Source organism: Amphibalanus amphitrite, unplaced genomic scaffold, assembly GCF_019059575.1.
Source record: "Amphibalanus amphitrite isolate SeventyFive unplaced genomic scaffold, NRLGWU_Aamphi_draft 000012F_arrow, whole genome shotgun sequence".
Classification (NCBI taxonomy): domain Eukaryota; kingdom Metazoa; phylum Arthropoda; class Thecostraca; order Balanomorpha; family Balanidae; genus Amphibalanus; species Amphibalanus amphitrite.
The window spans coordinates 275,001-302,544 of record NW_024881508.1 but is presented as its reverse complement, the minus strand read 5'-3'; the positions used below and the strand labels follow the sequence as shown (position 1 = coordinate 302,544).

At 55.6% G+C, this 27,544-nt stretch overlaps 1 protein-coding gene across 1 annotated transcript in view; it reads left to right on the top strand.

Annotated features, from left to right (window-relative positions):
* The window catches only part of LOC122382722 (serine/arginine repetitive matrix protein 2-like), a 120,710-nt gene that overhangs the window by 51,445 nt on the left and 41,721 nt on the right, over positions 1 to 27,544 (top strand). The window contains exons 2-9 of the mRNA XM_043368415.1: positions 4,736 to 4,807; positions 9,382 to 16,836; positions 17,045 to 18,233; positions 18,894 to 18,926; positions 19,275 to 19,454; positions 19,742 to 19,933; positions 20,607 to 20,750; positions 22,239 to 22,820. Coding sequence (XP_043224350.1) covers positions 4,754 to 4,807; positions 9,382 to 16,836; positions 17,045 to 18,233; positions 18,894 to 18,926; positions 19,275 to 19,454; positions 19,742 to 19,933; positions 20,607 to 20,750; positions 22,239 to 22,820 — 9,829 coding nt within the window. The 5' untranslated portion in view covers positions 4,736 to 4,753. The remainder of the gene's footprint in view (positions 1 to 4,735; positions 4,808 to 9,381; positions 16,837 to 17,044; positions 18,234 to 18,893; positions 18,927 to 19,274; positions 19,455 to 19,741; positions 19,934 to 20,606; positions 20,751 to 22,238; positions 22,821 to 27,544) is intronic.

Below are 27,544 nucleotides of genomic sequence, written 5' to 3'. Positions count from 1 at the left end.
GCTCAGGGTCCGACGCGCAGCTCCTCCAAAGGAACCGCGTGACGTCACGATCGGCCGGATGGAGTGACAGCTGCAAAAACGCCTTTTCTAGATCCGCTGTCAGACCGATCCTGTTGAAGCGAAACCGTAGGAGGATACCGGTCAGATCTGCGATGAGGTTTGGACCAGTCAGAATGAAGTCATTGAGACCCCTTGGATGACCGGCAGCCGCGTCAAATACCACTCGGACCTTCTCCTTCTTGAAGACGCCGTGGTGTGGCAGCACGTGCACAGGACCGTCTGGCTGGACCGGCGCCTTCTCTGCGTGCTCCATCTCCAAGTAGGCTTGAATGGCGTCATCGTATTCTGTCAAACGTCCGTTCTTTCGAAGAGAAGCCTCGCACGCTTTCAGTCTGGCTAGCGCGTGCTGATCGTTGGTTGGTAAGCTCTGGGCGGCCCCGTCTTTCCAGGGCCAGCGGTTTTCATAGCGCCCGTCAGGGAGACGACGGCATGTTTCCCGGAAATGACGAAAAGCTTCTTCGTCATCTTCTTCTTTCTTGCTCACTCCACTCACTCCAGTTGAACTGATGCCGATGCCTTCCAGGTTCCAAAGATTTTCGAGCTCGTCCCTGTGATCAGCACGAATGAAGTTGGCCATCACTGGGGTGGCACTCTCACTCTCTGACTGCACCCGCCCGGCGAGGATCCAGCCAAAGTGAGAACCCATGGCCACTGGCCCAGTTGCACACATTTTTATTCTTCCATCGATATCGATCACTTCCCGGTAGTTGTCGAGTCCGATGAGAATGTCAATCTCCTGACTCATAGAACTTCCATCCGACCGCTCTGCTAGCTGGAGCCCGTTGAGATGGGGGTACTTCTGAAGCTCGGTGACCAAGGCTGTTGGAGGCGCGGTGCATATTTCTGGCACCTCGTAAGCCGCTATAGTTATGTCACGATTGTTGTTCGCCTTCAGGGACAGTTGCACCTTTCGTGTCAGACGTGACTCCGTCTGGCCTCCGCCAAAGGTTTCCACTTTCAATGGCTCGCTGCTCAGAGCGTGGCAGCCGAGCTCGCGGGCCACCGCCGTTCTCACGAAAGTTTGATTGCTTCCCGAGTCGATCATAATCCGCACCATCCTTGAGCTGCTGTCTCCATTTGCTTTCACTCGCGCCGTCTGCATTAAAATCTTATCTTGTTTGGTATTACTTGCTGCTGTCACGGTGGCACTTGCTTCTTGATCCGATTGGAAGGTTGTTGTCAGAGCGGTGGCATCGTCCATGGCTGACGAGGTCCCCACGGCGGCGGCGGCGGCGTTGACGGCAGCGCTGGTCGAGCCGCTGCAGAGGAGCGCGTGGTGCCTTCCACCGCAGCCGGTGCAGCGTGACTTGCCAGCCGCGCAGTCCGCCGCGCGGTGGCCGGTCTGAAGGCACCAGTAGCAGGCGCCAGTACGCCTCAGTCGGTCACGCTTCTCGGTCACCGTCCAGCTTCTGACTCTTCTGCATTCTTCCGCCGGATGCGGGAACTCGCAGAAGGCGCAGCGAGGCGACTGCTCCTGACGAGCGGCTCGCAGCGCCGTTGCTGAGCCGTGAGGGCTCACTCGTCGTTCGGGTCGAGTTCTTTCCACAGGAGCGCCCGACGCTCTGCATAGGCTGTAGAATGAGCGGCCGTGTGCATCCGTGTAGGTTGCTGCATAGGATGCTATTTCTTCCAGGTCGTCCGCCCCTTTCTCCTTGATGTAGACTTGCAGTGCTCGCGGACAACACTCCAGGAACTGTTCTTGAATCACTAGGTCGCGCATTGCCTTGAATGAGTGTTCAGTGTTTGTCAGGTCGACCCATCGAGTTGCGTAGTTGGTCAGTCGAGTGATGAACTGTCCGGCCGTTTCATTTGTTTCGGGTCGTGATTCGCGCAATTTCTTACGATACCCCTCGCCGGTCAGGCCGTATCTCATCAGAAGGGCCATTTTCAGAAGATCGTAGTCTTCAGACTCTTGCCTGCTTAGTCGCGAATACGCATCTAGAGCCCGGCCGGTGAGCAGTGCGCTCAAGTTAGCCGCCCACTCTCCGCGTGGCCACTGGTTCACCTCCGCGATTCTCTCGAATCGGTTAAGGTAATTGTCCATGTCATCTTTTCCGTCATCAAAGGTCGGTATCTTTGGTCTTTTTGCCGTTGATCTGACCTCCGTGTTCCTGCTGTCTTGACTCTCTCTGTTGCTTTCAAGTCTCATTTGTTCAATTTGTAGTTCGTGCTTTCTTTGCTTTTCATTTTCCTCACGCTGCCTTTGCTGCTCCTCTCGCTGTTTCTCCTGTGCTTCTCGCTGCTTTTCTTGTAATTCTCTCTCCTTCTCGCGCTCATCATCTCGTTGCAGTCTTCTTTCCTCTCGCTCCATGTCTTTATCCATACGTTCCGTTGCGAACTTGAGCGCCTCTTCGCCTTGTAACCCATAGCGGGTCGCTAATTCTAAATACTTCTCCATGTCGTGTCCTGCCAGGGTCGCCAGTAATGTTGTGTCTCAACGTCAGTTACGGTACGCTAATGCTACGTTCTCACATACTTTACCTTGAAGTTACGTTTCAGCCAGATTCTGTATTTCTTTGTTCGAACAAGTATGACATGGATGAATTATTTCACATTTCACCATTTACAGTTACACAGTATTCAAGTACAGTTCATCGCAAACTCGCTTGGTATTCAAGATCAAAGTTATTTCATTCATTTCTAGTTCAAGTTCATTCAAATCTCTCCCTCCTCATTTTCCCAGTCAGCATACCGAAATATTATCGCGCGCGCGTGAACTATGCAGTTACACTCTTCATCTAAAGGCAATCCGTGACACTTGTATGCATTTTATCGTTTCGACTGTGCATTGTGTAGTTAAGCATAATTCTTCGCCAACTGGAAACATTGGAATGTAACGAAAATTATTCTGCAATGTGCACCTCTGGATGCTGTTGCGATATTGTTAATGGTCACGGTGAGCCGTTCGATGGTCACGGTGTCAGTTCCGGCGCCCGTTCGGCGAACTTTTCGTTTTCACCCGACCCGGTCTGACGAAACCCGGCCGGTCGGTGATGTGCGGTCTGACCGATCGGTCTGTCCAGGTGTGTTTCGATCGGTCACGGAGCCCCTTCTCGATCTGTCACGGAGCCGCCTTATGGGGTCACGGAGCGCATCATGTCCCAGATCTGCTACAGTCGTCTGTCAGGTCACTCGTGCAGCCGACCTGTCCTCGGACGAATGTTTCCGATAAGCTGATGACAAGCTGTCAGATTCTATATCCCGCGCCCGGCTGGGGGTCCTGGATTTCCACGCCCTGCTGGGGGGGGGGTGTTTGAGCACCCCCCTTCTAACTCGGCTCCTGGGCCACGTAGCGATACGCGGAAGGCGGCGTTCGAAAGAGCGCCAAAAATAATGGCGAAATTACTTCAGTCACTTTTTCGGTCAGGTCAAAGGTCAGGTCACCAGAGGTCATTGAAGGCAAAATTTCGCCGATTTTCAGGTCGAATGTCGACAATTTCCAGGAAGCCAACGCATAACTCGGGAACCAATAGAGCTAAAGCGCCGCGGAAAAGCGCATTCGATAGCCCTATTAACGCCCTTTCTGAGTAATTCTCTCAGATTTGACCTAACGTCAACGGTTTTGCCTGCAGGGGCAAAAACTGCAAAAATAGCAGATTTTTTTTTCGGAAACAGTTTTTCTGCAATAATTTTTGACCCAAGCCTTGTACGAGCTTACTTTTACCGGCATCCTGTTCCTCTCGTCAAGACGCATCGAATGAACTATAACTTACCTTGAAAGGTCAACTTGAAAATTTGACCTCAGGTCAAGGTCATGACCTGACCGGAAAAGGTCATGTTGCATATCAGTCGATCCGTATCGTCGAGCTGAACACATCTAAGGCGTTTTCACCGCTCTAGCATGCCTCTATCAAAAGTTATTTGCGAAAAACTGTTAGACACCATTCGTGACCTGAAATGACCTCAGGGGCATAAATAGGGGTCATGGACACCATTTTCATGTTCAGTGTGTTTAAACCACTTGTAATTCAGTGTTTGTAAGTGTTTATAATGTCTTTCGTCCAAAAGAGGCGCATTTCAATTTTCTCCCATTGACTTATAATGGGGAGGTCGCAAAATCGACCTGACCTTAGGTCACCGATATCAAGATTCTGAGATATACATTTTATAGATACTGTTACCCTTATCAATCGCTGAAAGTTTCAAAGCGATCGATCACTCGGTGTAGCAATGACAGACATTGAAACTTTTTATGAGGTGAGGTCACTTCAAGTGACCTGGTGACCTGACCTTGAATGAACTTGGTCTGAAATTTTCACAACATGTGTAGAATTGATGTATGATAAGGTGTACCAAAAACGGCGGCGCTCCGCGCCGCCGTTTTTGAGATATTCGCGAAAAACCACAAGGGGGGTGTTCAAACACCCCCCAGCAGGGCGCGGGATATGGTGCATCCGTTGACCCAACTCCTGCCCTGTGCTCTTCTGAGAATGTTGGACACAGGATGTGATGTCGAGTTTCTGACACGGCATATTGAAGGCGCTATCGTGTTCCAGGTGTTCGACTCCGTGCTGAGACGCGTATGCATTAATGGATCAAACAAAGATGGCGCCAGTCGCTGCATTAAATCGGAAGTTGCAGCTACTGGCCAGGCTAAGCTCATTAAAATGCCGGGGCATGAGAGTTTCATGACTCCAGAACGCACTCAGCTAATGAGGATTTTGGTTTGTTTCAGATAACATAACCGTTGAAGATGCCGACGGTAGACTTGGACACCATCGAAGATGAGGTTCTTCTCCGTAAAATGGTAAGTCTGGCTCAATGACTCCTGGCAGCTCCTTATAGTAATCCTGTGAGGCAATTGGAAACTAATTTCCTGTCATGGAAACGGATTTAAGGATTAATGGCGAAAACAAAAGGCTAGATCTGCGATATGCAAAGCCCAGATTCGTCCAACATAAGATGTGTGTTAGTTTAATATTAATTTTAAAATATCGACAAAATTTATCGTTAAACTTCTCCGTAAGAGACCATGACGGTGTTATGCGGTCGGCGTTACCAAACCGTCCATCACTGTAGCGGTCTCGTGACGAGCCGCAGTTCTCTGATAATGTGACGGCCGACGTGACAGGTCACGAGAGGGGCGCAAGGGGTCACCGGGTCGCGGGAGAGGTCGACTCCGTCCCATCCCACGCAGGGGCGACTTTCACTCTCGGTCGCAACATGAAGCCTTCCCATTTCAGCTGATGAGCGGTGAAAAGCTCCGTGGCTATAACCAGCGCCGTGATAAAACTGATCGATAACCGATAGGTACTCGGACAGTATTTGTGTCACGGCAGCAGCTAAGTCTGGCCGTGGCCTTGCGCCGTGAGCAGTCGTGCGTTGCCCGATGCCGTCCGCGGCGGCCGGTACCTCGCCTGCCGCCCTGCCAGCCGGTCGGACCGGCTCGTCCGTGGCTAAACCGACCGCCGGCAGACCTTGGCCGAAATCTGACACCCCCCACGCTGCCCTCTGGCTCCCCCTCCCCTCCCTTCCCCTCCGGTAGTAACACGTGAACCGAACACCGGGATTAGACCGAGCTTTAAGTATTGTTACCGGGCGGAGCGCGATTCCGTCTTCCTGAGCGGATTTAGGGCATTGAGCGTTGAAGTAAATCACTCATTTCGTGTGAACATAAATATGTGCTCTAATGCAGTCGTTTGGTGATTGATAACTTGAATCTAATGATTTACCGGTGCTGGGGCAAAGAAATCAAACCAATTACGAATAGGAATGAAAGGCATTCAATTAGTATTTAAGCTATCTCGATCTTTGTCGATGATAAATCGTTATTCAAGCGGCATTCGAGATTTAAATCAAACGCTTGACACGAATGGGTCATTAATCATACCTCACGTCCAAACTGGACAATATGTACTAACATGCGGTAGTGATTCGTTGGAGTGAGCTCACGAAATTCACTGTTTCGGAGACAAGTCATGGACAGTCGTGGTACTAAGCAATGCCATCTTTCCCTTGTTATTTGTAGAGCGTGCCGGCTCGCCCCTTAGTTCGTGAGGTGCGGTATGCGAACTGCTCGCAACTCGATATTCAGTTTAGGGCGCCGTGCTGAGTTATTGACGAATTCAGGTCACCGATGAACGACTGAAAAAGATCAGTAAGATCAGCTCGGGGACTCGTGGACTGATCGATCCGGGGGAGGTGACCGCGCCAGACCCCAGCGGCGACTCTGAATCACACGAGAGAGACGACCGATGTCACTATCTAGTATCTACCTCATCCTGGCCCATGCCGAGTACCATACCAGCCTTGTCACCCGGCGCCGCTGCTCGGCCCCAGGAGCAAACGCTAGATTATGTTTGATGTCGACCGACGACCAGACCTACACTCATCTCCTCCTTCCGGCTCTAGCTACTCAACTTGATTGATTAACTTCATGGGTGTGGGCCGCTACCTTATTTGATTATTTTAATGATTGACTGTATGTGTGTTTCGAACGCCGATGCAATTGCAGGTGGCTAAGGATTAAGACCATTATAGGATATGTCCAAAGCCGATTGTGAGGAAAAACATTGCCTTTTCAATGGGATTATATTATATTGTTTTGGTGATAGTAATGATCATGACGACTCAATCATGCTTAGCTATTATTATTGTTTTTCTTCATAAAAGACGGCAACCTTTAACTGTCTCAATAAGGTAGCATAGTCTTCAAATCAATGGATGTGATCAAACTACTTGGTAAAGCTAAAAGCACAACGTCAGATTAACATATTTGGACATCTTTAATTAACAAAACATAATTGACGGCCATCAGACGACATTTGTAAAGGGCACAAATGCCGTCTTCAAATGTCGTCTCTTCAACGAACGCTGTGTCCATAAATACGGGAGATCAGTAAACATTTCTTTGAGATTGCATCGCATTCATTTCCGCGAATCCTCTTGAGTCCCTTCGCGTGGGTGGTCAGGCATTTGTGTGACCGAATGCGAATTCAAGCTGATGCTCCCTCGCATGTAAATAATAGTCTGCCTGCATAGTTCATGCTAGATTAGTTGCACATGAACGGAACGGATTGTGTCGTTCCGGCATCGGGTATGCTTGAAATACCTACCTACCGCAGCCACCACAAATAATGGTTGTTGACAGAGATTTATTACACCGTGGTAATAGCATTGTGTCAGCAGAAGCTCCGATGCCTGATGTAAGCGCGACATTCATACATTTCTTAATAAACAAGAAAGTAGCAATAAAAGCGCTACCCCAAACCGGTAAAACGAAATACAGCGATCTGGCGCCCCGTAGCAGTTAGAGGTGGGCCCATGAACATGCAGTTATGCCGGCGTCTAACCATGCTTCTGGTCTAGCGTTCACTCCCGTGCTTACCTCCCAGCGGTGTTCTCCTTTTGGCCATTAAAGGCCTGCCCTCAGCGCTGCCTGCCCCGGTGTCGGGCGCCGGCTCCTGTCCTTTCGTTCCAAGACACTCTCCTGGACAGGCAGAGCCGAGGGCAGACGGGACGGGGCAAGGAAAGGACAACGATGGGAAGTGAGAGGGGGCATGACGGGGGTGGGGTGGGTCGCCTCCCCACCGCACACAACTCCCTCTCGCCCGTGCGCGGCGACTGACTGGGCCGCGCGCTCAACCCTTCTCCCCTGTTTGCCGCGCTCTAATGGTGTCACCCGGCCGGCGGCCGGCCCGCGTGTACTTTGACCTCTCGTCTCCCGTCCCGTCCCCCCCCCTTCCAGCCTCACCCCTAACCCTCCTCTGTCGGCGGTGGTCGCTGTGCCGGTCTCCCGTCCGATTCGCGCTGCCCAGAACCTCAGTTATCGCCGAGCGATAACTAACCGTTCTGGTCTAGCGTTCACTCCCGTGCTTACCTCCCAGCGGTGTTCTCCTTTTGGCCATTAAAGGCCTGCCCTCAGCGCTGCCTGCCCCGGTGTCGGGCGCCGGCTCCTGTCCTTGTGAGCAGCTGGCGAGCCCGGAGGCGTGCGCGTACAGCTTGCGGTCCGTGGGACCGGAGTGAGCAGCTGGCGAGCCCGGAGGCGTGCGCGTACAGCTTGCGGCCGTGGGACCGGAGTGAGCAGCTGGCGAGCCCGGAGGCGTGCGCGTACAGCTTGCGGTCCGTGAGACCGGAGTGAACAGCTGGCGAGCCCGGAGGCGTGCGCGTACAGCTTGCGGCCGTGGGACCGGAGTGAGCAGCTGGCGAGCCCGTGCTTACAGTCGGCGGCCCGTGGGACCGGTACCTAGTTACAGGCGACTGGCTATCCCGGGAGGGGGGGGGGGCTGCGAGGCGGTCCATCTAACCGGCGTGAGCGGCGGCTGGCGGGCCGGAAGGGCCGAACGTGTACAGTTAGTATTAACACTTCACACCCATCAGCAATATTTTTTTCCCGGGGACGACTGACCCCGCCTCGGACGGCTTCCGGTCCGCTAGTACGACAGTGGTGGCGCGGTATGGCAGCCACTGAGTGGGGCGTATAGGCCTTCTGGCGTGTGGCTGGTAGCGGTGACCTAGCGGACCGGGCGTGCCGTGGGGTGTCCTCATGACCCGGGACTTACTTGGAAAATGCTCCATATCCAGGAAGTGCACGCTGGGATTCTCGTCGCTCGTCTCACCGCACAGTATCGGCCGTCAGAGCCTCCCCACCGCACACAACTCCCTCTCGCCCGTGCGCGGCGACTGACTGGGCCGCGCGCTCAACCCTTCTCCCCTGTTTGCCGCGCTCTAATGGTGTCACCCGGCCGGCGGCCGGCCCGCGTGTACTTTGACCTCTCGTCTCCCGTCCCGTCCCCCCCCCCCTTCCAGCCTCACCCCTAACCCTCCTCTGTCGGCGGTGGTCGCTGTGCCGGTCTCCCGTCCGATTCGCGCTGCCCAGAACCTCAGTTATCGCCGAGCGATAACTAACCGATGACGGCTCGTTGTCATCCAAGATAGGGCACATTATTTGCTGCTTGAGACGTTCTGCTCGGCAAGCGATAGGCTGTCAGGTCCGCTGACTATAAATAAGAATGTTGTGATGCTAGTATGAGCTATGCGAACACCCGGCCGATTAGTGACCCGCTTCTTATTTATATCAATGGGGACACATTTATATTGGTGTTACTTCTATGGGACTGTCAGCCACGCTGCTTTGCCATTTTACTAAGGAACGCTATTTAGAGGGAGCTTGCGTAACTACTGATATGGGCCATAGGCGGTGGAACGGGGAGGGCACCGGGCCCCCCTTTGATTTTGGTATTTTAACATTAGCCCTATGGGCGTTGCATGGAAAGAATGGGACCAAAACTCGGCAGTGCCCCCCCCCCCCTTAATTGAGGGTGTTCCGCCGCTACTGGATACGGCTATCATTGTCTAAAAGTATTCTTTGTTTCTCCGCAGTGGAAGGAGGAGGAGGACGTCACCGAGAAGCGCAACATTCGCGCTCGCATGTTCCAGCTGCGCGAGCGTCGCCTCAAGGACCTGCACGGATCGGACGACGGGGAGCGCAGCTTGGAGCGTGACTCCCGCTACCGTCGCCTGGCGGGGGAGGCGGCTGATTCCTCGGAACGAGCCTCCTCTCCGTCGAGAAAGGAGGCGTCGCCGCCGAGGAAGGAGGCGTCACCAGTAAGGAAAGAGGCATCGCCAGTGAGGAAAGAGATGTCTCCGGGCAGAAAGGAGATGTCGCCAGAGACTGAGAAGACGCGGGCCCGGCGCAGTCCGGCCAGTGAGAGCCGCGGCAGTTCGCCGAGGAAGACGTACTCCTCGCGCGCCGCCACCACGGAGGTGCCCGCCCGGAAGTCCGCCACACCAGAGAGGAGTGGGCCGACGGACCGGCGCGCTCGTCGGGCGATCTCCACCGTGGAGCCGCCGGCTGGCCGGCCCGCCAGAGCGTCACCCACCCGCAAGCAGCGCATCGACATCGTCAACAAGCCGGAGAACGCCCGTGTGGAGATCGGCGACGGCCAGATCGTCATTGACTTCAGTCCGGACAAGTTCAGCAAGGCGCGACGCCAGGTGGTGCTTGAGTATGAGGGAGATCGTCCCGACGTGAAGCAGATCCAGAGCAAGCTGCAGGAACTGGGTCTCGACCAGATGGAGAACATCGACTTCATGCTCACCGGACTGGGCGGAGAGAAGCGGGTGGGCACGCAGAAGGTGCGCACTGCCGTCCGAGAGTTCGACCGCGAGCCGGGTGCCGGCGAGGTGGTCGAGGTGATCCCGCCGGAGATCATCAGTGACGCTGACGTAGAGGTCGCAGACGGCGAGATCCTTATTACGGTGGAGCCGGACGACCCGCAGAAGCGGCGTCAGCTCATGTGGAGCTTCAGCGGCACGGATCGGCCGAGCTGTGCAGCACTGCGAGAGAAGCTGGAGAACTTCACTTTCAGCGATATCGAGCGGCTGGACGACATCCTGGCCGACTTCGGTGGCCTCGTACTGCAGGACGAGCACGAGACACACGAGGACGCGCAGGGTCGCAGCGTGACGCGCCGCCGGAAAGTGATCCAGTGCGGCACAGAGGAGCGGCTGCAGGCGCCGTCGCCGACGCAGCGGCCGCGCCGACCTTGCGCGCAAGAGGTGGCCGTGCGTGGCAGCGAACTGCAGGTCTGGGTGCCGGCAACCGTTGGTGCCCCGGCCCGTCAATTCCTGCTGCGTTACCCCAGCGGTGCGCCCGACCTGGAGCAAGTGATGTGTACTCTGGAGAACAGCGGTCCGGATGGTCTGGACGAGCTGCTGGAGGAGCTCGGCTGTCAGCCCGCTGAATCCCATGAGCCAGCCGTCGATGGCGAACCAGTGCGCACCACGCGCGCCGAGGTGGCCACTGAGGGGCCGGCCGCGCCGCAGCACAGCCCAGAGCTTCGGCTGCGTGACGGACAGATCCAGTTGAACCTGGCCGCTGCGCAGGAACGTCCCCGCGAGGTAGTCATCCACTACGACGGCACACGGCCTGACGTGCAGGCGCTGGTGGAACGTGTGCTTCAGCTGGACCCGTCCGACCAGGAGCAGCTGGACGCGCTGCTCAACCAGGTGACCGGTGAGGTACTCCAGGACGAGACCATTGAGGAGGTGGATGAGGCAGGACGTCGTGTCATCCGCAGAAGAAAGGTGGTGAGGACAGAGGAGACACTGCGTCCACCGTCCTCTTCCTCTTCCCGTCGCCCGGTTAGCCCGGCCAAACCACCACCGAGCAGCGTCAGCACCGGACCCGACGACGTCAACATCGAAATCAAGGGGAAGCAGGTGATCCTAACGCTGAATGCCGGTAACCAGCAGCAGGAGGTGACGGTGACACTCGAGGGCGACCACCCCGACCTCGAGGAGCTGACCGGACAGCTGGAGAGGATTGGCTTCTTCTCCACCGAACAGGTCACTCACATCATGAAGGTCATCACCAAGCATGTCGAGAGCAAGGCGAAAAAGCCAGCCACTCGACAGACGTCCAACTTCCAGCGCTCTGGCTCTACCCGCGGATCTACCCGAGGCTCGACCAGAGACGCGCCCTTCACCCGCGGTGGATCCACACGCGGCTCGGCCCGTGACACCACCCGTGACTCCACTCGCGGCGCTCCTTCTCGCAACAAGGTGTCCGAGATCAGCAAACGGTTTACCACCACGGCAACACACCAGGTGCAGAAGCCGGAGCGTGCTGCGCCGTCTCCCTCCCGGCCAGGTCTGCCGGGCTCCAGCAGTGACGGAGCTGCGAGACGTTCCTTCAGACGGACTGAGACGACCACGACGCGGCGCACGGTACCCAGCAGGGACGCCTCGCCGACCAAGCGTCCTGCTGCCCGAACGACAACCAAGCCGGCCGAGCGGGCGCGTGATGCCTCGCCGACCAAGACGGAGCGGCGTCGGCCCGCTCCGAGCCGCGAGAACGGCTCTTCGGAGCGTCAGCTGGTGGTCGAGTACGATGGTGCTCGGCCCGACCTCAAGGCGATTCAGCAGCAGCTGCAGGACGCTGGTCTCGACGATCTGCAGCAGATCGAACGTATTCTGGCCAGCGTCGAAGGCGAGGTGATGGAGGACTCACGCACCGAACAAACCGAAGAAGACGGCTCCCATACCGTCACGCGCACCAAAGTCATCAAGACCAGAGGTGCACCGGCGGAGCCCACACTGCGTCAGCGCGGTACCGACAGAAAGACAGCGCTGACGCGGACTCCCTCGGGTCGGTCTTCGTCGCGCCCAACCGGTCGTGCGGGGGCCACGGTGACCAGCCGTCAGCCGTCAAAAAACGGAGTTAGCAGCCCTCGGCGGTCGGAGGGTGAGCGTCAACCGGAGCATGAGGCCGCGGATAAGCAGCAGCGCGATGTCGGCGACGTTTCTGACGCCGGCGACGTGTGGGACGTGCCCGAGAACGTGACAGTATCGGTGGACGGCTCCGGTGTGCTGCTGGAGCTGCGTCCTACTGAGCTCCATTCCGAGCGCCACCAACTGCTGGTGACGTATGAAGGTGCGGCGCCGGACGTGCCCCAGGTTCACCGGCTCCTGGAAAAGGTCCGTCGCGGAGGCGCCGATGACCTGGACACTGTGATGGCCGGTATTGGCGGTGAGCTACTTGAAGAGTCCGATGAAGAAGTGGAGAATGAGGACGGAACAGTGATGGTGCGCAGACGCCGAGTAGTACGAGCACCGGCTGACGAGCGGACTCCGTCTTCGCCAAGGGAGGAAGAGGACGACGAAGAAGACGAGGAGGAGAGGAAGGTGTACCAGACTAAGAAGACTCTGGAGATAAATGGCAGAACGGCGCCGCGAGCTCCTGTAGAGTTCGCCATCAAGGTGGATAATGCTGAGGTCGAGGCGGTCGTGCAAAATAAAATTAAACTGAAGCCGACTGGCCGAAGTGCGACGCGGGAGCCCAGAACGTCTGTAAGAGAGCCGAGGACCACTCGTGGCTCTGATACAACGGTTCGGGCTTCCCGGACAACTTCGTCTGGGACAAGTCAGCCTCGACGCGGTACCTCACGTCCTCAGGAGCGTCCTCAGGAAGACAAGAGGAAGCCTGCTGCCTCTGAGGAGCGCCGGAGGCCGTCTGCCGACCCGGCCAAAACTCCGGTGAAACGGACCATCAGCCAGCCGCGGGGCAGAGCTGTCAGCCCGTCCAAGCCAGCCTCATCGACTGGCAGCCAGCCGAGGATGCGGGAATCGAGCCCCGTCAAACCAGCCACATGCTCAGACACCAACCCGTGCGGTCGCATTCATCAGCATACGCCGGGCGCCCCATGCACACGCAAGGCACCTCTGGATACCGGACTGGCCGAGCTACGCCGCCGGAGGTCATCTCAGGGAAAACGAGAATCTGCTACACCAGAACGGAAGAAGTCCGAACAGCGGCGTGGCTCGGACGTGCCTTCCCAACCCGCGCAGAAATCTCCGACGAAGGCCACTACTCGTCGCCGTCCGGAACCTGAAAAGAAGCAGAAGCGCGCTCCGAGTAAGGACAGCAGCAGCAGCAGCAGTAGCGAGAGTGACACCGAGTCAGTTACGGAGTCAGAGTTTGTGTACTACAGCAACAAGGAGGACTCACCAGACCGACCGCTGCCCGATGGCAGGAGGCCGTCAGAGCCAGACAGCGTCCCAGATCTGCCGCCTGACGAGAGAGCTGATTCCCCTGAGTCCCTACGCTCACCAAAACCGCGTGATAGGTCGCCCAGTGAGGAGAGGCAAAACCGGGAGCGGTCGCCGAGCCCAGACAGATCAAGGAAGCAGAGCCCTCCCAGCGAGAAGCTCAGACGTCAGGAATCGCCGAGCCAGGAGAGGCCACGCCACGACAGGTCTCCCAGTGAAGAGCGTTTGCGGCGCAGCAGACGTCTGAGCCCTGAGAATAAGCAGAGTTCCAGCCCGACTCCAGAAAGAGAAATGTCTCCCGAAGTACAGAGGACACATGAGCTGAGTCCCAAGGAGACGAATCGACAGCATCCTACAGCGTCAGAAGAGCCGGAGAGCCCATCTAGGAAGGCTCCGCCAGTGGCATCCAAACCACGAACGGTCCCGACCCCTGCCCCTGAGCCGGAACATGATGGCTCCGATGACGAGCCAGCGGTGAAATCCGTCAGGAACAAGATGTCTCTCTTCGAGCATAAGATGCAGGCAGTCACTAAGACGAACACCACGGTGCCAAAATCGCCTCGGATGCCGCGCAAGGCGACTATCTGGGACAAGGCTCCGGCGGTTGAAGAGACCCGCTCTCCTACTGCCGCTCCGGTCCCGCGCGCATCCGACTTTTCCCGCAGAAGAGAGCTGTTCAACTCACCGGGAAGGAAGCCGGAGCCTGCGGAGGAGCCGGCACGTAATGATGGCTCTCTACCACGCCGAGAGAGGACCCCAAAGCGGGAGGAAGAACAGACACTGAACGACGATGATCAGCCAAACATAGTCAGGGAGGTGCCTGACAGAGCTGAGTCCCCGACATCTCATTCCAAAGAAGAGCCAATTCCCGTAAAAGAGCCTGAACGTGATGAGCGCGAAGAGCCTTATGGTTTGGACCGTCCTGAATCACAGGAAACTAAGGTAGAACGTTCAGATGGTGTTACAAAGGATGATTTACAAGTGGAGGAACGGGATCGTCATTCAGCTGAGCAGGACAATAAGCCGGCCGATGAGTCACCTGCCGTCAGCGACCAACACGATCGGTCCCCATCTCCGACTAGCGAGGCTAAGCTGAACCGTGAAACCAGTCCAGTGCAATCAAAACGGGGTTCTCCAAAATCCAAGGCAGACGATAGTTATGTCCAGAAGAAAGATGAGCCTCGTGATGCAAGGAAAGAGTCTCGTAGAAGTCCTGGTAAATCACCGCTCAAGTCACGTGACTCTGACCTGTCTCGTCGCAGGCCCTCGGCTGAACCAGAGGCAAAGAAGCCCGCCACTAGGCGGGGATCAGACATTTCCAAAAAGGACAAGCCTGCGACCGAGCCGATGTCCAGTCGTCGAAACAGCCGCAAGAATAGTCAGGAGGCACCAGTCCGCACAGAACGGCTGTGCAGTAGACAGAAGTCTGAGGAGAAGGAAAATTATCGTATAAGGGATTCTGTTGGCGTCCTCAGAAAGAGGTCATCAGATGCAAGCATTAGATCCGAGCGCAAGACCTCGCTGGAATCACGTCGCTCTCCAGTAAAAGCTAAGTCAAAGTCACCTCCGGTAGAGACAGCTTCACCACGAGCAAAGAAGAGCTCTCCGCTCCGTAAACGTTCACCGTCTCCGCCTCCAGCTAGGGAGAACCCCACTCCAGAGCCACAGGTGACCGAGGACAAGAAATCCCCCGTCCCTCAGGCCAGAGACGCTAGTCCTGCCGAGCCTCGGCCAGTGCGAGATGAGCGATCTCCCAGTCCTCGGCCTGCTCAAGCGGAAGAATCTCCTGAGGCGCCAAAACCTGATGAGTTCCAGAACACTGTGCACGTGGAGATCGTGGACGGCCGAGAGGTCACCAGCGGCGAGGACACTGAGCCGGAGCGTCCGCCAAGCCCTGCGCCGCAGCAGCGCTCCGAGAGCGGCGAGCTGCGCAGGAAGGCGGCCGGCTCCGGCCTCCTGGACAAGCTGACCTTCCTCAAGTCCGCTGATGACACCAAGGAGGCAAAGAGCGACGGCGTACCTTCACCGGACGTGCACGTCAACGAGGACGACCGGCCGTTCGAAGACAACAACCGTCGCCGCTCCCGGACGAGCCAGGACAGCCCGGCTCGTGAGCAGAGCCCGCCCGTCTTCCGCCGTCAGCCTAGCTTCAAGTCGAGCCGGCTAGCCAAGGCATTTGAGAAGTTCGAGTCTCGCTCACAAGAGTCAACCACCTCACGCCGATCGTCTATCTCGAAAAACAAAATGCGTCTCGACAGGAGCGACTCGGTGCATCGTGCCCGAGAGAAGTTCGAGCACCTGGCTCACGACGAGCCGGCGCCGGCGCACGACAGCCGCCCCATCGACACGCGCGCCTCCCCAGAAAAGTCTGTCCTCGTGATGCGAGCCCACATCGAGATGGATCGCACTCCGGCTGAGCTGGCGCAAACCTGGCCTGCCAGGAAGCACTCCATGTCGCCGCAGCGGGAGCCTCGCGCTCCCCAACGCGACTCAGTCTCCCCACAAAAGGAGACAACTCGAAGGGACAGCGAGGAGAAGGACCGACCGGGGTCACCTCATGCCACTGATGAGCCGGAGTACCAGGAGGACTCTTACACAGATGTAAAGCAGGCTCTACAGCAGGGCAAGTTCCCCTACAAACGCATGGTAAGCAGCTCGTCCATCGCCTCAGAGGGCAGCATCTCGGTGGAAGAGGCACGCAAGCTGAACCGGGCCGACTCGCTGAGGAGTCTGGAGCATGTGTCGCGCGAGCCCTCACCGATGAAGCAGGTGCCGCCGCAGGAGCCGGAGCTGCCGGAGCCGGCGGCCGCGGAGCCCGAGTCGGCACGGCTCGTCGGAGAGCTCGCCCGTGACACGCACTCGGGCTCAAACAGGGCCTCGTTCCGGAACGTGACTCGACTCTCCAACCTGCGCTACAACCCAGACAGCGAGTTCATGGACGAGCTGTTCCCCAAGGGAGGCGACGACCGCAAGTCCGCCCCAGAGAAAACTGAAACAATGCCGGAAAAGACGGCGACTCCGAAGCGTGACGAAACGTCTGAGAAACCGCCGACGCGACGGGCGACGAGGACAGACGACACGCCGAAGAGTCAGCCGAAGGAAGAGGCACAGCAGCGTATCCCCAGCCCAGTGGAAAAGAGTCGTACTGAGGAGCCGTCCGGCCAGCCGGAGGAGCCGCTTGAAGAGGACCAGAAGCCACAGGAGGAAGATGAGAAACCCCGGGCTGTCAACCAGGCCGACTGGCCGCTGGAGGAGATCGATGACCTGGCACTTCTAGAGTCAATGGTAGGTTACTAATAATAACATCTTTTAGATTATTTTCGATCATTGCATGTTCTAGCTGATTCACCTCCAGTAAGGCATTTAACTTCTTGATATGCTCGTACAGTTTAATACAACTTGCCTTTCAGCTTTGATCACCTTTGGTGCGTTGAATGCTACGAGCAATGGCAATTTTTCTTATTTGACGTTTATTCGTCTTTTCGTTTCACAGCTCGAGAAGGCCAGCAATTACGACGAACGATTCAAAGTACGGACACGGATCAGGATGGTCAAGAAAATGTCTACCACAACAACCAGCTCTTCACTGTTTTCGAAAGTGACGACACAATCCAAGATCTCAGATACAACTGTAAAATCACCCAAAAGTCAGACAGAAGACAAGTTTTCAAAGTTTAAGAAGTCCCAGGAGAAGTTCGAGCAGAAGACTGTGACGAGTCGAGATGTCCCGAAGGAAACGAAACCTGAAAAGGTTACCGTTAATGTAACGGCACCGGAGGACGACTCGACTCCGAGCACCCCAAGAGACCGTGCTGGACGGGACAAGAAACCTGAGAAGCCTACCGATGACTCGGAGCCCGAGCGCGTCCCGTCCTCTCGGAGCTCTCCTCCTACCGAGTCGTCCCCTGTCTCCCAGCCAGCCCGTGACGGCACCGCCCGGCGCTCCTCGCGGACCTCCGAGCCGGCGGAGGACGAGCTGCGGCAGCGGCGCGGCTCGCGCAGCTCGCGCCGCGGCAGCCGCAGCGAGCCGCCGGCGCCGCCGCCCATCGTCCAGGAGCCGGACGAGGTGGACCGAGCTGGCGCCGAGATGAGCCGGCTGAAGATGGAGTACTCCTCGCGCCTGTTCCACTCGTCCGACCCGCTCGACCGGCCCAAGATTGAGGAGCTGCCGCCTGGTGCCGGAGACCAGGACGAGGACTCTGAGGAGGAGTCTGAGTATGAGGAGGATCTGGTGAAGGAGGACGGTATCCCGCCACGGGAGCCGAGTCCAGAGGTGCCGCGGACCGAGCAGAGACAGGAGCCTCCAACAGAGCTTCCCGAGCAGCAAGTTGACTCGGAAAATGAACTGCCCGAGCCAGACGCCGCACTGGAAGAGGAACTCCAGAAACAGGCTTTGACCCCAGAGGAGCGTCTTCCCAAGGAGGATATTCCGACTCGTGGAAAGCCTCTGGAGAAAGAAAAATCTCCTGAGAAAGAGAAACCCGCGAAGAAGGACACTCCACCCCGAGACGTGCCACAGCGAAGTCCTTCCCCGGAGAAGACCAAGCGGGCCGAAGCCGAGAGGACCGCGAAGCAGGAGACACAGATCCCGAGGCCGTCCCAGTACCGGGTGGATCGGGACCGCGACTTCAAGCCCAAGGCTAGTGCTGAGCCGCTCAAGTCCAAGGTCGACAAGTTTGAGAGTAAGTATGAATAAGTGCCTACTGGAATGAGAGATTTGCTGTCTGCTTTTGGTGCTCAAGCTCATTATTTAGTATTTGCTGCTATGATTATGATTAGCATTATCTAGCATCTACAATTGAGTTTTCGATGAAGACTTACCTGTTCTTGAGGTCAGTTGAAGCAGCACGTCAAAGGTTTCATTCTGAGAACTTAAACTGAAGGAGCTATGGAACTTATGCACTATTGCTTGCCAAGCTTGATGAAAACTTTGGTCTGATTATTTTACCATCATCGGTCACAACTCACAAATCACTTTTTATTTGTAATAGCAATCACCACGTGGGTGGGTCTCGCACCACGCGTCTCGCACTCTAGTTCAAGCTGCATGTTTTGATTTGCATCACTCGCACTGGGTATTTAGTACAGGCTTGTGGGATATTTTGCCGCTAAGTGTGTTCATTTTATAAAGCATTTGAAGCGGACTGATGAAATATCACGGACGTTGATTATTGAGCATGGGGCGTCGTATTGGTATTATGAAGCCGCACGTTTTGATTTGCTGGATATTTGATAGATTTACATAGCATGCGATCCAGCCGCACTTTGGGGCAGTTAGCACGATAGGTGCGTCATCTTGGCTGGGATTTGTCTCGTGCATGACATGGCATGTTTTGTTATAGGCAAGAAACCAGAGGACAGAGCAACCACCGAAGGTAAGTTCTTTACTGATGATGCTGTCATTAAAGTAACATTACACAATTGTTACAATAATAGTTGAAATTGCCACTTTGCCACTTATTGATAAGTGGTAAATAAAAACTATCTATAGGTACCTACCTACAACCGAAAAGCAATCAACGTTCCCATCTTACTCATGCATTGTGAAGTAAATCAGTTCCATGAAATGTTTGGAAATTTAATGACATTGACACTTCCCTCTTTGCCACTTTGTCTCGCGAGTGGCAACACCATACATTGTTTTGTTTTCCTCGTTTTGTATAAGCCCTGCCGGCGTTGTGATAACGCTCTGAGCCTTGACTCTGTGCTCCACCGTACCCCAGAGCTATGCCGTGTGGAGGAGCCCGCCTGGCTGAAGCGCTCCTCGGCGCCCCGCGGCAAGGTGCCCACCTCGGGCTCCGGGCAGATCACGTCCAGTTACGGCGTTGGACCGACAGACGACAGCGGCATCCCGCTGTTCGGACTGAGGGCCCTCAGAAAACAGAAGGCGGAACAGCCGCCTGGTAAGCACGTCAGATAGCCTCGAGTACGGCTCAGTTTCTCTTCATGATTCCCATGTCCAGTGCTGAAGAATTATTTTTACGTTACTTATCCTTTAATATATTTTTTATAATACATTCTATTCTGATACCTAACGCTGTACTAGAAAATCGGTACTGGTTTTGAATTAATTCGGACAAACACTGGTTCTGGAAATTGCTTGACGACTATTTTCGTCTGATCTTGCTCGAGGTCCATAGCTAGAGCTGCTTATGATGTCTGTTTCAAAACGTTTTCTGCTTTATTCCAGCACCAGCTGAAGAGGAGCCAAAGCCGGCTCCTGAGCCTGCCCCTGAGCCGGCCCCCGCCAGGTCCTCGCGGACCCCTGCCGCCGACCGGGCCTCGGCGGCGGCCCCTGTCATCACAGAGGATAAGGACGAGGACGAGCCCCGACTGCCACTGTTTGGAGGTCTGCGGGCACTGAAGGCTCGCAACAAGGCAGGTTCGTACCTTCTCCAAAGCTATAGGGCTGTTTATAAAGACAAGTGCAGACATTCGGTGTGTCTGGAGCCGCAGGGGCCCTTTATTGGCTCTCTATACGCGCTGTGTCTGAGCATTGCACGTGCAGGTTTTAATGCAAAGTGCTGTGCCATCTTCCGTTGCCCCTTGTTACGAATCGCTTAAATCTATTTTAGATTAACTAGATCACTAAATGGATTTGTTTGTTTGTTTTGTTTGTTTTGTTGGGTTAGGCCCTTTCGGTCCAATTAGACCATTTCAGAGCCGGGAGGATAATAGGATATAGGGGGAGACATTGGTCTGGGCAGGCACCCTAGTGAGTCGCCGGGGCTGAGCCTGTCCAGAGGACAGGCCACCCAGCCCCAAGGCACTCACTGCACCCGGCTACGGGGTGCGCTCCCTCGGGAGCAGCGGTGCCGCTCCAAGGGAGCAGCCCGCATGAGATAAAGTTGCCTGTCCAGCCCGGAGGGGGTTGCGGCGTGGAGGAGAAGGATTTCAGTTTCCTGAGGATAGAAGCATGGAACGGTGCTAAATGGATTGAAAACAAAACCTGCTCATGATATTGAACCGGTCGGCTTGTCTCAGTACATACATAAAATGCCCCGACAGACATTTTTTTGACACGAATGTTGACAATATGTCGACCCTTCCATTAGGTGGCAGCACTGAGCTGTCGGTACCGGACGATGACGACCGGGCTGGCAGCGATGTGGAGGAGATCGAGGCCAAGGCTCGCGAGCAGGAGCGCCTCCTGTCGGCAACGGACGACGACAGTCCGATCGGCGACGTCAGAACAACCGGTAGGTGGCGCGCGGGTCGCTGACTGTCCGCTCGGCTGGGGCAGTGTCGAGCGCTGGCACTTCCTGTCGACAGAGGCACCTTTGTGGAGCGGTTAACCGTGACCTCTCTGACCCCTCCCCAGAGTGCTATTGTTGCCGCGGGAATAGAATTGGCACAGAGGAAGTGCGTATGTGCGAGCTCACACACCGTTCAGTCCCGTCACTTTATGCGGATCCATCTACCGTGCCTATGACCTGCCCATAGCGTATCTGCTTCATTCACTGAGCGGCTTACACTGAAGTCATAGACCTTAATGGTTCTATACCGTAACTGATATTAGGTAAGTCACCGTTCCGTGCTTCTATCCTCAGGATACTGAAATCCTTCTCCTCCACGCCGCAACCCCCCTCCGGGCTGGACAGGCAACTTTATCTCATGCGGGCTGCTCCCTTGGAGCGGCACCGCTGCTCCCGAGGGAGCGCACCCCGTAGCCGGGTGCAGTGAGTGCCTTGGGGCTGGGTGGCCTGTCCTCTGGACGGGCTCAGCCCCGGCGACCCACTAGGGTGCCTGCCCTGACCAATGTCTCCCCCTATATCCTATCATCCTCCCGGCTCTGAAATGGTCTCATTGGACCGAAAGGGCCTAACCCAACAAAACAAACAAACAATTAGGTAAGTCTGGTTCATTAAAATTGATTAAGGCCATTTATAACCTACACTGTTGTCAATTTTACTGAGTATGGGAAAGGACAGGTCTTCGCTCTGGGTGAAAAACACGGGGCCACGGACCATGTTTGTGGGTAAATAGAAAGCGTCACCACTGCAGCTCACGGCTCACAGCTCCGAGCTCACGGTCTGTGATCACGGTCTGTGCTCACGAGTTTCTCTCACGAATTGTGACGGGAAGGGCAGCGTCGGGCTGTTCCGACCCTTAGTTTGATGACAGCCTGCTGGGTCGTGGCCAGTGACTTGTCTCCGGTGTGGGGTGGAAAACACGTCACACTCGGTCTCCAATGTGAGGTCTAGAATGCCACATACATATGGCCCGTGACTCCGGCCCTGCCGGGAAACACGGCGGACGCTGCGGCGTTAGTCACATCTGGTGATCCGCGGTAGCGAAACGGCGTGTGATGATGAATTAATGATCGATTAACCACCTACAGCCGCGAAAAACCAGACACGTCACTGATCGAACGACGTGTATCGATCCCACGACTGTGACTTTTACACTTACGTAGTTCATTAAGGGAACTAATGGCAAAAACACCCAGCTCTGTGGTAGACAAAATCAAATCAAGTTTCATTGCTTTTTACCGATGACATAAAGCTTGCAGTGACCACTGTATCACTCCCTCGCTTATTAACACACGATATTGTCAAAGGACTTTAAAGTAAATAAGAGTTTCACAAGCCTATCACCATTCCAAAAAAAGATCTCAACCTCCATCAAACAATGTTCTCAGTAACTTGTTATTTTATTTTCTAACAGACGTCCCATTTCGTCCTCAGCCGAGCCGGAGGCCCGTTCGACCCGGACGCGTGCCTCGATGATCCCGCGCCTCTCGGACGACCGCTCGCCTTCGAGCACCCTGCGTCGGACTCCCCTCTCGCCCGCCTCCACCCTGGAGAGGCCTTCCTCCAGGGGTCGCTCGCCTGCCTCCACTCTCGAGCGACCCAACTCTGCGGCACGCTCGTCCTCCACTCTGGAGCGACCCTCGTCTGTGGGTCGCTCTCCGGCTTCAACCCTGGAGCGACCTTCCAAAGCAGGATCAGCCAACTCCACTTTGGAGCGAACCTCCAGAGAGGGCTCGGCTAACTCCACTCTCGAGCGCCCCTCGTCCGGTCGCTGCTCGCCTCCGGCAGAGACCGAGGACCGCAAGCTGACCAGCATCCTGAAGAAGCCGCGCCCGGCGGACGTCACCTCCACCAGTACGGTGACGTCGCTTCTGGATGACGTCACGGATGACGTGCTGCAGGACGTCAGTGGCGCCAGTGAGGACGAGGAGGATCAGGAGATGGAGACCGAGGAGCCGGAGCTTGGAGAGAGTGAGGAGGAAGAGCAGGAGGAGGAGCAGGAGCGGGATCTCACAGGTAGGTCAATGGCTCTGATGGAGGCCCGGTTCAGGTGGGTCGTTCCAGCGGGGATTGAGCTGAGAGAGGACAGCGGCTTTGGCAGCAGATGGTTGAGATGGATGTCAGAGGGCGTACGTCGTTAGAAGCAGGTGTCGTACCAGGGTCAGTAGTTGGACGATAAGGAAGAGACTGTGTGTGAGGTAGGTCAGGGAAGAGAAAAGGTTTCGGGTAGATCGCATACTTGACTAGTGACCACTAACTATTTAATGGCTCGTTTCTACGTAGAAGACGGCCACAGCAGGCAAGCTTCCAGAACGGTCAAACTTCACGCAGTGGGAATGCTGTTTTTAACTCAACAACATGTTTTCGACTCCGCTTTAGTGTTTGTCGGACACGGCCATTCCACCTGTCAATTGATGCTTACATCCGGGAACCGTTATTAAACGATAAGCGGCGATGGGTGTTATCTACCGTGGATATTTCGAACCGCCCAGCCGACCAGCTACCAGGCGCTGCTCCGACCGATGAGCGCGCCGAAATATCGCGCACGCCTGCTATCATTCAAACGCTAACGGTCTGTGCCTTCACGGTGGTCGGCGGCGCTGCAGCGTGGGGTTTAAATCCCGCGTCGGATAGACGGCTTTTTGCGGCGTGTTTGTTCGACGCTGGGTACGTGAGACCACGGCGAGGGATCCCAGGGGGGGGGGCTGTGGTCCGTGACGGGTCACGAAAGGGTTGGTGAGAGCTGGTTTGTTACACAGCCCGTTACGAGAGACGAGAGAACACGAAGCGTTACAAGGCAACGAAGTGGCTGCGCAAATAGAGAAAAAGAAACGGTTCATGGTGCTGCTCATCCAAATAATCTCTCTTTTCACTAAAATAGGAAAGCGAAACGACATTGCAGTTATGCCTAACAAGTAACAGAATAGCATAATTTAGCAATATCAGGGGGATGTTACGGAAAAGTGTTGTGCCAATAATTATGAACGCAGAACGCTCTAGCATGCTCTGTATCCTACTGTCGCCCAATAGAACATGGCCTGGCTTATATCAACAATCCATGCTAATGCCGTACTCTGATGTTGGGTCAATTAATTAGCCCGCTCCTCTCTGCGATATGACGTGCGGACGGCGGCGTCCTACCTCCAGCTCTATCAGATCAGTCACCTGGCTCACGCACCACCGAGCAGGGAGCCGGCTCTACTCCAGTAAAAACATCACCGCTTCTTCGGCACCATAAAGCCATCGTGTTTTTACGGTCCCGGTTTACGGCCGGCGGTGTCGCGGGGTCGTGGTTGTTCGACTCACTCGGTGGGTCGTACCAATAAAGCAGTCCATCCGGACGAGTCGCCGATCTACTTCTGTGGGGCTGGGTCACTCCGGTCCACTACTCGGGAAGGTGGTCAGAGGCTCATCAAGTGGTACTTGAGATAGACTATCAGAACCAATAAAGCAGCTCTCACTGGGGCTCGATTGTGAATGGCTATACCATTGACCGGTGACTTCATTTGGAGCTGTAAAAAGTAGCGTTATTGTTTTCAGAGTAATATTTTGTGCAAACGCCGAACGTTTTCCGCAAATGAATTTATGGAAAGTTGCCCTCATGGTATGATTGTTAACTTCCTCCTCTGGCTTTCCTATTACCCGGCGTACTGTAATCCGTAGATATGACACAAACAAGACTGTCGCCCCTTACTCTGATCAAAGTATTGGCGTTATCTACGTCACTACACCGTCCTGACTGTCGAGCGGTGGTTCGCCATTTTCCGAACTCCAACCCGGCACTGAGTCCCGCAGCTCTCCCGCCGGGTCGGTCGGACCAATCCAGCTATGAATCACGGCGGACTGAATTAATATTTAATGGCTGTTGTGATGTCGGCGCCACACTCACGCAAGGTGTGATTGGGTTTTGATTCTCTCCTACACACGTCCGACTGGATTAGGGGCCCGACCTGTTTGTGTTTTTGACTCGCCGGCGAGGAGGAGCGGCCGGTGTTGTGATGGAATTTCCCGCAGTTTTCTGTTGGTATGTCCGATTAACAGCTGGGTGCCAATGCGGGAACAACAGTCGCATAGGCGTAGGAACAGGGGGGGGGGGGGGGGGCGGGGGGGCCATGGCCCCCCCACTTTTTAGCCATTTTTTAAAGTAAAATCTTTATTTTTTATTTAAATACAAAACTAAGAGCAGGAAATGATTCAGCAAGGTGAGATGAGCACAAAACTGCAAAGAATTTCTTCATAGGGGTATTGGGGCTCCCACAAAGTGACATTGAAGTTTCGCTGGGCCCCCCCCCCCCCCACTTTTCGTGAGGTTCCTACGCCCATGAACAGTCGCTAAAAGCGGCTTTCTCCGGACATATCTGAGGGATGTTTCCCCGCGGTCGTCTGTGCATACAGACAACAGCGATGACACGAATGTCTATCGAGTCTCTCGAGCTCTCCCATCCGCTGTTTGCTTACCTCAGGCACGCAGTGTTACGTACGGCTGTGCCATTTCCCTATTTTAGTCGTATGGGAATTTAGACCGAAAACTGTTGAAGATCTCGATACGCGACTTGTCTCGTGAGATGCGTTGCATTATGTTTCTGTCTTCTAATGCTAAGAAGCGTGCATAGCGTTTCTCGTCATATAATGAGTATTTGCCGCCCTGACCACTCTGACCGGTCTTCGCTTATCCTTTCATCCTACCGAGACGGTGCGAGAGTCAATTTGCTGATTTATACGTGCCCATCTGCACGGCGTCGGTGGTACGTCAGACTAAAAACTCCCCGCCTGAAAACCAGACTGTGACAAAAACGCCCGGCTTTAATTAAACCTCGCTGGGAGCCGTCCACTCGCACCACGCAATCAGCGTGCCGATTCGAAAGGTAAATAGCAGCGCCGTTGTATGAAAAATCGCCAGGTGCGTTGATAACGTGATATGGATGGTCAACCAGACCAGCTGTTTGTCATTGAGAGATTCACATCCTAACCTGTGGTAGCGCTGACGTCAAGGCGCTTTTCGGCTCTGGGGCCGATTATTTATCCGGGTAAACAACGCGGATGTACTCGTAAATATGTCACGATACTGGCCCGTCGCAGCGCAACTGCGTCTCCTTCAAACTTCTCGCAGATATAGCATGTGAGTGCGCTGGTCCACGACCTGCTTTTCGAGTTTGGTAAACACACGGAGTGCCTGTCGCGTTTCACCTGCGGGAGTGGCACTGTGTTTGCTCCGTCCGTCGAACTGGCCGGCGCATGGGCGTAGGAACCTCACGAAAAGTGGGGGGGCCAGCGAAACTTCAATGTCACTTTGTGGGAGCCCCAATACCCCTATGAAGAAATTCTTTGCAGTTTTGTGCTCATCTCACCTTGCTGAATCATTTCCTGCTCTTAGTTTTGTATTTAAATAAAAAATAAAGATTTTACTTTAAAAAATGGCTAAAAAGTGGGGGGGCCATGGCCCCCCCGGCCCCCCCTGTTCCTACGCCTATGGGCCGGCGGCTGGGCCGACCGGAACGGCGCAGGACACCGCTGTGTGTACGGGCGCGGCGCCTGAATTAGCCGCGGCTCACCGTGTCACCGCCGGCGCAAAGGTCAGTAACGGTCCGCACACGACTCTGCCGATCAGCCGTGACGAGTGCGCCGATAGGTAATCCCGCTGCGGGCTGCGTCCCGTCCTGGCTTTGCCCGTCCTCTTGCCTCTGCCTACCTGGCCCGACCGCTCGGCTCGGCTGCAGTATCAGCCATACAATCCTCTGGTGATGTATCGGCGTCGTACGGGCGCCGCCCCGCCCCGTGCCCGGCGGCGCCTTTCGCGCGGTGTCTGTCCTCTCTCCAGCTGGGTTCGGTCGGCGCTGCGGGGCGCAGAGAGACGACCTCCCGCCGGCAGCGCTGCCGACCCGCGGCCTATTTTGGTCGCTGAATTATGACCGGGTGTGTGCGGCCCGAGCGCACAGGTGCTGATGGGCCGCGTGGCTCCGGGCGGCGGAGGAGCGGCCACGGCTCCCGGTAGTGAGCTGCTGAACCTACTGAGTGGAGGATACGGGGGTTTTTATTGATGCGTATTGTGGGTGATCAGCGAAACTTTAGATACAAATAGACGATCAGATGATGAATTTGATGGTCAGAAATGGTGATGGAAAGCCTGAAGAGGCAAAACGCATGCTTGCAGCTAAGTGAGCTAGCGTATAGCTCGCGCGGTCTGACCTTCCAGACTCCACATATTTTGTTCTGACCCTGCCACTCTGTCAGCACAGTCGGTCTTTCGGCTCTTATCATCTCCATGTCCAGAGACGAGATCCCGACATTCCAGGACCGTGTCCCGTCCCGTCCCTTACCGGTTTAGCTACGGTACCATCCGCCTTTTCCCTGTCGTCAGCCGCTGGCAGCAGAAGAACCATCCCACCTCGCCTCACCTATAACTCCACCCCTTTCCATCCTCGCCCCTACTCCATTCTCACTTACCCCACCCTCGACAGCCGCCGCTCCCGTCCCTGACTGTCCCTGCGGGTGGGCGGGCGCGGCTCCTCTGTGACCTGACCCATCACACGCCGGCCGCCGTCTGACACGCAGATCGGCCGCCGATAGCGACCGAAACAAGTGGGACGGCGGGTCATCAGACGCCACTGCCGCGGCGGCGGTACGCAGCTTCTCAGCCCGAGCCGACCTGACCCGTCGGGTATGGTAGTGGGAAGAGGCTCTAGGGAGGAGACAGGACCAAGCACAGGACGCTGCGCCAACTACTCAGCGTTTCCAGGACC